This window comes from Tasmannia lanceolata, unplaced genomic scaffold, assembly GCF_043159265.1.
Source record: "Tasmannia lanceolata isolate RefF3 unplaced genomic scaffold, GAP_Taslan_0.1 ptg000005l, whole genome shotgun sequence".
Taxonomy (NCBI): Eukaryota; Viridiplantae; Streptophyta; class Magnoliopsida; order Canellales; family Winteraceae; genus Tasmannia; species Tasmannia lanceolata.
This window is the reverse complement of record NW_027518682.1, coordinates 14319284-14329363: the sequence shown is the minus strand read 5'-3', so window position 1 is coordinate 14329363 and position 10080 is coordinate 14319284. Positions and strand designations below refer to the sequence as shown.

General features: G+C 40.0%; 1 protein-coding gene across 1 annotated transcript; it reads left to right on the top strand.

The window, feature by feature from the left end:
• Positions 1 to 7884: 7884 nt before the first annotated feature.
• On the top strand, positions 7885 to 9440 carry LOC143877608 (arogenate dehydratase 3-like). The gene has a single exon (XM_077379753.1). It carries the CDS (start codon positions 8010 to 8012, stop codon positions 9255 to 9257), a length of 1248 nt encoding a protein of 415 aa, XP_077235868.1. The 5' UTR covers positions 7885 to 8009; the 3' UTR covers positions 9258 to 9440.
• Positions 9441 to 10080: the final 640 nt, after the last annotated feature.

Genomic DNA, 10080 nt, shown 5'->3' with positions numbered 1-10080 from the left:
GTGCTATGACGTTTCCTTTCCGGATGTTTTTGTAATTTTACAGGATTCCCACCGAAAATTTCAACCTTCGCATACATACAACATGGCTTTTAACGATGAAGAGAGAGTTTTCCCGCCAATTGCATGCCTCTGACTGAATGACCAGGAATGACTAATTGGTGAATGAGTCCAAATCGTGTTACTAACCTGTAAATTGGGTGGAAATGTGTGTGTTTCTGTCCCGTTGAGAGGTAGCTGAAACGTGTGGCGTGGTATGGTTAGTCCACATCAAAATGTATACGGACATTATGGACCGTGGTACACGTTGTTTCCTTCAGCGTGAGAAACGTGACACACTGCATTTTCCTCACCTACTTCTACTGATGAATAGAGAGCCGTACCATGCAATAATTTAAGGGAAGTGACATATTCGCGGGTTACCCCTCCAGTTTATTTCTGGCTATAGTTAGCAAACCTTGATTGGGCAAAAAACACGGGATGGCAAAAATTCAAAAAAATGTAGTTAAAAAAAAAAAAAAAAAAAAAAAACTTGACGAAGGTGGGGCAAAGACTACAGACACCCTTTGAAATTTGGTAAAATAAATGTAATAGGTTCAAAAGAGTAAAAGGCAAGCTCAAACTGACTCATATTTAACACTATATATCAACAGAAAGGGAAATTATGTGAAGACACGCATGGGTTAGAGTTATTATTCGAGACAACCTCATATAAAGTTGACATTCCTATATTTTATTTTCACATTAGCAACCTTTTATATAGGATGTTAGAGCATAATACGTATTAGAAAATAAGGCCATCACCCGATTTTTCTTGCAGTCTCGTTGCCCCTTATCACCACCCCTTAATTTTCATTTCTTTTCTAGCGTTTAATGCTGAGAGAGAGAGAGAGAGAGAGAGAGAGAGAGAGAGAGAGAGAGAGAGAGAGAGAGAGAGAGAGAGAGAGAGAGAGAGAGAGAGAGAGAGAGAGAGAGAGAGAGAGAGAGAGAGAGAGAGAGAGCACTCTTACGCTTATTATCAATCGAGAGAGATCAGTGATCACCGCCTAATATATACACATTGAAAGATCCCACATCGGAAAGGGAGGAAAAGTTACCGGTCTATATATGTGGATTTCTCATCTCCCTATGTAGACGCGTTTTCAACATCTCTAAGGGGCGGGCCCTGCGGAGTGGGTCGGGCACGGTTAGTGCTGCTCGAAAACAAAATCGGAGAAGGTAGATGACCCAAAACCGGACAATATCTACACAGTGGGGTCGGGACATGACACATATCCTTTAATCTTGTCAGAATGAGTGTCTATACTAGAAAGCGAGTGTCACACTTCTTTTTCTGGTTAGAGATATACATTAAATACACACTCTCCAATCTTATCAGAATGTTAGTGGTATGAAATGTGATTTAGGTGTGTAAATTTTGAAACCTATTTTCTTTTGCATTTTTTTTGTCTCGTCATTCTCTTATATTGTATCTATATATAGTATTGCAAAGTATATGTACCTTGAACAACGTATTCTAAGAAAATAAAAAATAACAAATTTATATGCATTTTGAATGTTTTTTAAAGATTTTTTTTTTCCAAAAAAGAGCAAAACTGAAATTAAAAACTAAAATTCAATAAAATATGGAAAGAACATTAAAAGCAAAAGAAGAAAGTGACTTTTGTATTCGCATGGGATATTTTCCTAAGTTTCATTCACATAGTACTACAAATGAATGAATTGTTTGGAATATCTCCCAACATCTAGAGTCCATTTGGTTGTACCTAATAGAGAAGTAAAAGAAAAGGAACATAGATTCTCGTTTCTTTACCTTCTTTTTCCTCTCGATTTGAGAGGAAAGTCAAAGAGTGAAAATTTTGGAGAATTTACGGCTAGCAAGGGCTGTCATGTGAAAAGTAAATTCATAACAACAATAATAGGAAAAAGAAAATTTATCCTTTAACTTCGGTTTTTTTTTTTGTTGAAATGGTGACATTTTATTAGAAATGCATGAAAAAAACTAGTATGAAATAGACCATGCGAAGGAGCCCACTTATTGTTACGATCCAAAGTATTCATTTATTGGTTCCTAGCATAGAGATAGGTCGTGGTCCAAAGATTGCTATCTGTTATACTTGGTGTAGATTAAATTTATAAGTTCACTACTCGCACATTAATTGTTAGACATGAATTAGTGATCAATCTTGGGTCCCACACAACATACATGTGTGATCAAGGCCATTAATCTATTTGATCCCCACGGGGCAATTACCAACATGATCTTGGTTCTCCACAGCATACTCGCCCCCTCGAAAGTGTTGGGGTTCCACGGGAAAGCAAAGATCTCATATTGGAATAGTGAATGGATGTGGATGGGCTTATAAGGACTGCTCGCATTTAAGGGTGAGTTTTGCCCTGGTCCCAACAAGTGGTATTAGAGTCGGGGGAGTGATAACTCTCATGTGTCCTCGAGGATGGAGAAAATTCCCCGGAGAAGATCTTGGTAACCCCGTTCGCCCTTGAGGATGGAGGAAATCCCTCAGGGAAGATCACCTGGTTCCCGCGTTGCAGCCGCTCGCGTGTGTGTTGTGGGTGCGTGGTGGTGTTGGGGGTGCCACACGAAAACAAGATCCCACATCAGAAAAGTGAGAGAGATGTGGATGAGCTTATAAGGGCTTGGGCACCCTTTCCTAAACGTCTAGCTTTTAAGGACGGCTTAACACGGACGGGGTTGGCACGTCAGCTAGCGTCGTGGGTTTGCTCCCATAGATGCGAGTTCGAGTCCATTTGGAGTTACCCGATGCATGTGGTTTACGGGTGATTGCGTGCATCCATAGGGATTAATCCCGCCCTAAAATGACGTGGGTATACCCTACGTCATAAAAAAAAGTTTTTAAGGATGGGTTCTACCTAGGTTCCCGCAAGTGGTATGAGAGCCAGGGCGTGTGCCCTCGAGGATGGAAAAAACCCTCGGGTAAGGTCTCGATAACTCTAGTGTATCCAAATGGTGGAGAAAATCCCTCAAGGTAGATCTCGTAGTTCCCATGTTGCTCCCGCGTGGAGGGGCGTGAATGTCGATGTTGCTTCCACATCGAGGGGGAGATTATTGGGGGTTCCACGTGAAGACAAAGATCTCATAGGAAAAGTGAATGGATGTGTGGATAGGCTTGTAAGGACAACAGTTACCACGCCCTGGCTCTCATACCAATTGTCTGGACTGGGTGGAGCTCACCCTTAAAAGCTAGCCGTTAAGGGGAAGGTGCCCAAGCCTTTATAAGCTCAACCGCATCTCTTTCACTTTTCTGGGTAGGATCTTTTTTTGAATGGAACCCCAACAGAAAGATCAACACCGATAAATCCAAAAATATTGGATCTTTTGGTGGGGTTCCAAAAGATACCATATTTGGTCAGGACGATCACCCAGCTATGGTGGGACCAACTATAGTGAGCTGAGATTTATGGTTCTCCACCAATTCAAAAGATTTTAATACGTACATCTGACATGAATACGACTACAGGGCAAGAGCCACATTTCTTTGTTTCCCTTAGTTTCTTTGCGCATAGGTGACAAAAATTACTTAGAATTTTACTGGACGTTAGGATTTTATTTGGGGAGTGATAAATCGACTCCCCATGTGTCTTTCTCTCTCCTCTAGGTTAGAGAGAGAAAGAGGGGAGAGATAGACACATGGGGAGTCGATTTATCACTGCCTTTTTCCTGTTATATCGCTATGTTTATTCCTAGGTAATTTAATTTGCCGCGATGTGCAGAATATCCTCATTTGAACCACGTATAATAAAGGGATTTGCTAGGCAATTTCGCAGAAACCCATTTCCCGGCTCACTTCTGAATGAGAGAACAACCACATCAGATGAATTAAAATTAAATGAATAAGACAAAGCATGTTAAAAGGTGAGGCTGTGTGGCCTCGACGCAACACAAGTTCTATATTTGTATATTGTATTGATAGTAATAAAGAATTTAATAGCTGTGCGGAAACTTAGATTATAAGGTATGAAATGACCTTGGGGCCACCAAGTTATAGTGTTATATACTGTGGAGATCGAAATAATGTTTTTTATAACTAACTGGAAAACTCAGTTTGTAAGGTTTTAAATGAACTTTTGGGGCCACCTAAGTTTTCCTATAATATGGATTTTATAGGCAAATTCGCATGGATCACTTTCGTAGGTGAGAATAGCAAATACAGTCTCTCTCTCTCTCTCGACTTTTTATGAAAGAGTCGAGCAAACGGATTTATTCCTGGCCACAAGTATTAGTACTATTTTGTAGGGGTGCAATTTGTGTTGGGTAGGGAATTGATCGTTTACTAAAAAAAAAAGAATTGGAATCAACCTGAACCCAATACGATTTGATGGCAAAAATGGACACGAGTCGCACCCTACTATTTTGAGCTTAACACACGGATTTAATACTCAAGTATTAGCACCTATTTATGTGTAAGATCCCCTGAGGTTACCCAATTTTAGGAGCAAATTTGCAAAAGGGAAATGATATATTCGCTCCCTTTTCTTCTCCGGGCCACCCCTCTAGTGTATTTATGGATTATAACTACTCTATTTACACTACCATAGGTGTGGCCTGGAGAGAAAAGAAGGTATACCTCCCTTACGTCACACCCACACACCATATAATTTGACCTAATTTCTCATATAAAACCTCCCGAGAATGGTGAAAGAAAGTAAAGAACTAAAAAAAGTAGTTTTTAAATAGGTGCATCAACTCGGCAAATCTGATCTGATCATGATAAAAGAATAAAACAAGCCACAAGATGAACACTGAGATTTACGTGGTTCCCTGCATCTTTGGGCGAGAACACTATCTTTCATTATGAGAAAACAATATACAAAGGGTTACAATTAATTAAACCAAAGACCCACAAACCCGCAGCCCTTTCTTTGCCTCTCTCACCCAAGACCATGAACCGAGATTAACCCGAGAAAAACCCAGGAGATAAACCCGGGAGAAACCCAAGGAGCTCCCTACCAGTCACACATATGAGAAACCCAAGCTCATTTTAGCATTCCTCCTAAAATAATAATAAGGAAAAATTACCAATGGGGGACAAACATTAGGCAAAATTATCAACAGGACCCATGCTTTTCAAAAATTATCAACGAGGGACAAAAGAGGTCTTGTCAGTAAAAGCTGGACGAAAATGCCCTTTGGCATTTACAACACGTTTTGACCTTGTGTTTTCCTTCTTCCCTCTTCTTTTACTTTTCCATTATCACCTTTTTTTATTTTTTACCCTACTAGTCATCTTCCTCCTTGTTCAGCCACTATTGTTACTGGCAAATTTTGAAAACTTAAATGTTGAGTTCTTACCATCTATCTCTTTGTATTTAGGTTTTGTTTTTTTTTTTTTTTTTTTAAGGTTTTGCACTATTTTCATTCTTCTATTTCTGATTTATCTTGTTTACGGTTTAAGCGATTTGTATTTTAGGGTGAGTTCTGGAGATAATGCATTGATGGCTTCACTCACTTTTTTGGAAGACAAGTGGTTGTATAAGAAAAAGTTGATGTAATACATGAATGATGGCTACACATTTTTTGATTTACTTAATTTTTTTTTTGTAATACACAAATTGTGATGTAATACATGAAGCACATTTAATAAAAACAACATCCATTTCTTTTGTTATTTCTATCATGAGCAGAATTGTAATGCCATTAGAAGAGTTGCTAGAGGCAGGGGGTTTTGTAGCAGAAGGGGTTTATCAACTCTCTAGAAGGGGGTTAGTAACTCTCAAAAGTAGGGTTACCAATTTTCGAATGGGCTTATCAAGTGCTTGAAAATTGGCCGAGGGTACTGGAGTTTTGGAAGCGGGTTTTCGAGTCTCTAGGATTGGGGTTATCTAGTATAAAAAATGGCGTTACCAATTTCCGAATGGGGTGATCAAGTCCCTGAAAATTGGCCAATGGTACTAGAGTTCTGGAATGGGGTTTTCAAGTCTCTGGGATTAGGGTTATCTAGTATAAAAAATGGGGTTACCAATTTCTGAATGGGCTTATCAAGTCCTTGAAAATTGGCCGAGGGTACTGGAGTTTTGAAAGGGGGTTTTCAAGTCTTTGGGATTGGGGTTATCAAGTATCAAAATGGGTTACCAATTTCCAAATGGGCTTATCAAGTCCCTGAAAATTGGCGGAGGGTACTAGAGTTTTGGAAGGGGTTTTTCAAGTATTTGGGATTAGGGTTATCTAGTATCAAAATGAGGTTACCAATTTACGAATGGGCTTATGAAGTACCTTAAAATTGCCCAAGGGTGTTGGAGTTTTGGAAGGGGGTTTTCAAGTCTCTGGGGTTGGGGTTATCCAGTATAAAAAATGGGGTTACCAAATTCCGAATGGGCTTTTCAAGTCCCTTATGAACACATTTTTACTTCCTGTTTTTTTTCACTCATTCATTTTCATGTTTTTTTTTCTTTTTACCCTACGATTCATCTTCCACATCCTCCATTGAAAGGGAGAAGGAGAAATGCAAAACGCTAAAACAAATGAAAAACAAAACCTAGATATTGAGAGATAGATGGGAATGAACTCACGTTTCAAATTTTTGAGTTTTCCCGCCTCCAATGGTGGCTAAATGATGAAGAAGATGACCGGTAAGGAAAAAAAAAAAAAAAGTTGAAAATGAAAAAAGTTAAAAAAAAGAGGGAAAGAAGAGAAGAGGGAAAAGTGAAAAGGCAAAACGTGTTGCTTAAGAAAGGGGCATTTTCGTCCAGCTTTTAATAACAAGACATCTTTTGTCCCTCGTTGATAATTTCTGAAAAGCATGGCTCATGTTGATAATTCCACCTAAATTTTGTCCCGCATTGGTAATTGATCCTAATAATAATTAATAAATCATTGATTCTCACCACTTGAGATGAACAAAGAAATAGAGCAGTTGGAACTTATTGATATATAATTGAATTAGATTATTCATAATCATATTTTAATTTATATAATGTAACAGTATTTTTTTCTACATTCGACACTAATCTAAATTTAACATCCTAGATTGTATCCAAAGTCTCATGACGAGTACGATGAAAAAACCTTATTTTCATTACTTGTACCTTGTTTGGATTCCAAGAAAAACATTTCTGAAGGAATTTTTTTTTCTTTCCATGATTTAGAGGGACATAATATGTTTATGTTCAGTTTAGATGGATATTATCAAAATTTGAAGGCCCTTCTAGATAAAAATTAAATAGGATTGGTTGGTGTCCTCTCTTTCTTTTCCGTTTCAAAAATGTTGAAAATTTTAGAAATTTTTTTCCTTTCCAAACTTTCCTAGAAAAATTCCTGCAATCGATCCAGGGCCTGTTGAATTTCATTGAGGTGGAGAACCCCAATTCAAAGAAAAAATAATAAAATAAGGAAAAGAGCAAAGTGGAAGTCTGGAAGAAGAAAACAAACCTTGGGCGTAGGTTTTTGGAAAAAACTTTTTTAAAAGTAAATAAAACAATATTCTTCTGGAAAAACGTCAATAATAAAAAAAAAAGAAAAAGGGGGATAACAATTCACGTACAAGTGGTGCGAGTTATCCTCCAGAGGGTGCGAATTTATCATTGATAACAAGTGATGCGAATCTTTTTTGTTTAATATACATTGCTCAGAAACGTGCATTATTGAGGACTGGGTCGTTCAAACAGGGCAGGCGGACTGGCAACTGTTCCAGCGGTCCTTACCTTTTCCCAGCAATTACCCAATTAAAAAGCTTCAAATTGAAGGGGTGTGGAAATATCATATCTGACACAGATAATATAAACAAAAATAAAACGTAGGAAAAGGGTAAAAGAGGGAGAAAGAGAAAGAGGGTAGGTATGAGATTGACCGATCCACCCGCGTGTAGACTGCCTCCCCTCCCTCGTATAAAACCACCAAACCCTTCTCCTTCTTCTCTCAGCTTGGGTTCCTCATCAGAACAACAAGCTTTCTCCTCCTCCTCCTTTTCCAAACCCTAACCCTAATTTATTCTTCTGTATATATATTTTTATATTTTCATTCTCAAATCTCCATTATGAAGGCGATTCATTCTACAAATCCCTCACTCCGCTCCTTAATCGACCAAACCCTACCACCTCGCCGGAAACCGACACGTGTCATCCAATGCGCATATTTTCCCTCCGACTCCGGCACGGCCACCAACTTTTCCGGCGGGATCGGCTTCAACAAGCACGACTGGCAAACCTCCTGCGCTATAATAGCTTCTAAAGTTGCCGTTTCTCAACAACAAGAAACAGAAAAAACTGAAAACTCCGATCTAACTTCCGTCAACGGTCATAAAACCCTAGATCTAGTCGCGATCTCTGAATCCAACCGTCCACGTCCTCTCACCATCACTGATCTCTCTCCAGCACCGATGCACGGATCTCAGCTCCGCGTCGCGTATCAAGGCGTTCCCGGAGCTTACAGCGAAGCCGCCGCCGGGAAAGCCTATCCGAACTGCGAAGCCATCCCTTGCGATCAGTTTGAAGTCGCCTTCCAAGCCGTTGAGCTCTGGATCGCTGATCGCGCCGTTCTTCCCGTGGAAAACTCTCTCGGCGGGAGCATACACCGAAACTACGATCTATTGCTCCGGCACCGTCTCCACATCGTCGGCGAAGTCCAGCTCCCCGTCCACCACTGCCTCCTAGCTCTTCCCGGCGTAAGAAAAGAGTATTTAAACCGAGTGATTTCCCATCCACAAGCACTCGCTCAGTGCGAGTTGACTCTGACCAAACTCGGCCTCAACGTGGTAAGAGAAGCGGTGGATGACACGGCTGGAGCGGCCGAGTTTGTCGCGGCGAATAATCTCCGTGACACGGCAGCGATCGCGAGCGCACGGGCGGCGGAGTTGTACGGTATGCAGATTTTGGCGGATGGGATCCAGGACGATTCGAGTAACCTGACTCGTTTCGTTATGTTGGCTCGGGAGCCGATCATTCCGCGTACGGATCGGCCTTTTAAAACGAGCATCGTGTTCGCTCATGATAAGGGAACTTCTGTTCTTTTCAAAGTGCTCTCCGCTTTCGCGTTTAGGAACATCAGTCTGACTAAGATCGAGAGTCGGCCTCATCGGAACCGTCCGATTAGGTTGGTTGATGATGCGAATGTGGGGACAGCGAAGCATTTTGAGTATATGTTTTATGTGGATTTTGAAGCGTCCATGGCTGAGACTAGGGCTCAGAATGCTCTTGCTGAGGTTCAGGAATTTACATCTTTTCTTAGGGTTTTGGGGAGTTATCCTATGGATATGACGCCTTGGAACCCTTCCTCTCGTGATTGAATTTTTCCAATTCGATTCAATCATTACACAAGGGAGAAAAAGGAATAAGGAAAGGAGCTTTTTATTTTTATTTTTTCGAATTTATCGATCCGTTCATTGTTCATCAAAGAAGCGAATTGTTGTTATATTGTGTCAATATTTAAGTGTTGTTATTGTTGTAATGCAACTGTTATTTACTTGTAATATGTGGGTTTATTTATGTTTTTTTGGGAAATTGAGGAAGTCGAAGGTTAGTAGAGATGTATTGAAAAAGTCATGAATTCTGAGACAGAATTTGGACCATCCGCATAGTTGGCCACTTGGCCCTACGCAAACTAAATAGATTTTTATCATACGTTTTTCACCTGGGGAATGATATATTCGCCCCCCCCCCACTTTTTATACTTGGGACAGCTCGAGTGTGAAAGAGTAGGCGGAAATGCACTAGATGGGGCTGTCCCACGAAAATCTCACTACGCTTTTCACCGTCTTATCAATGGTTTTTTGCACGTTCGACTCCGACTTCATTTCTTGGTCCACAGAGTGAGGCTTTTCATCGTCTCACCAAAGTCATTTCCATACACTTTCCTCACCAATGCGGCAAACGATACAATGTTTGAAACATTATTATGGGGGAAAGTGATATATATTCTTCCACCTTTTTTTAATTGGGACAGCTCTCTCCAGTGTATTCATGACTCATGACAATGGTTTAAAATTTCGACCGAAAACCGAAATTTCAGATACCGGAAATTTCCGAAACGATTACTGAAACCGAAATTTTAAACCTTGGTCATGACTACTCTTTTACACTAGAGGGGCTGTACCAACTAAAAAAAATAAA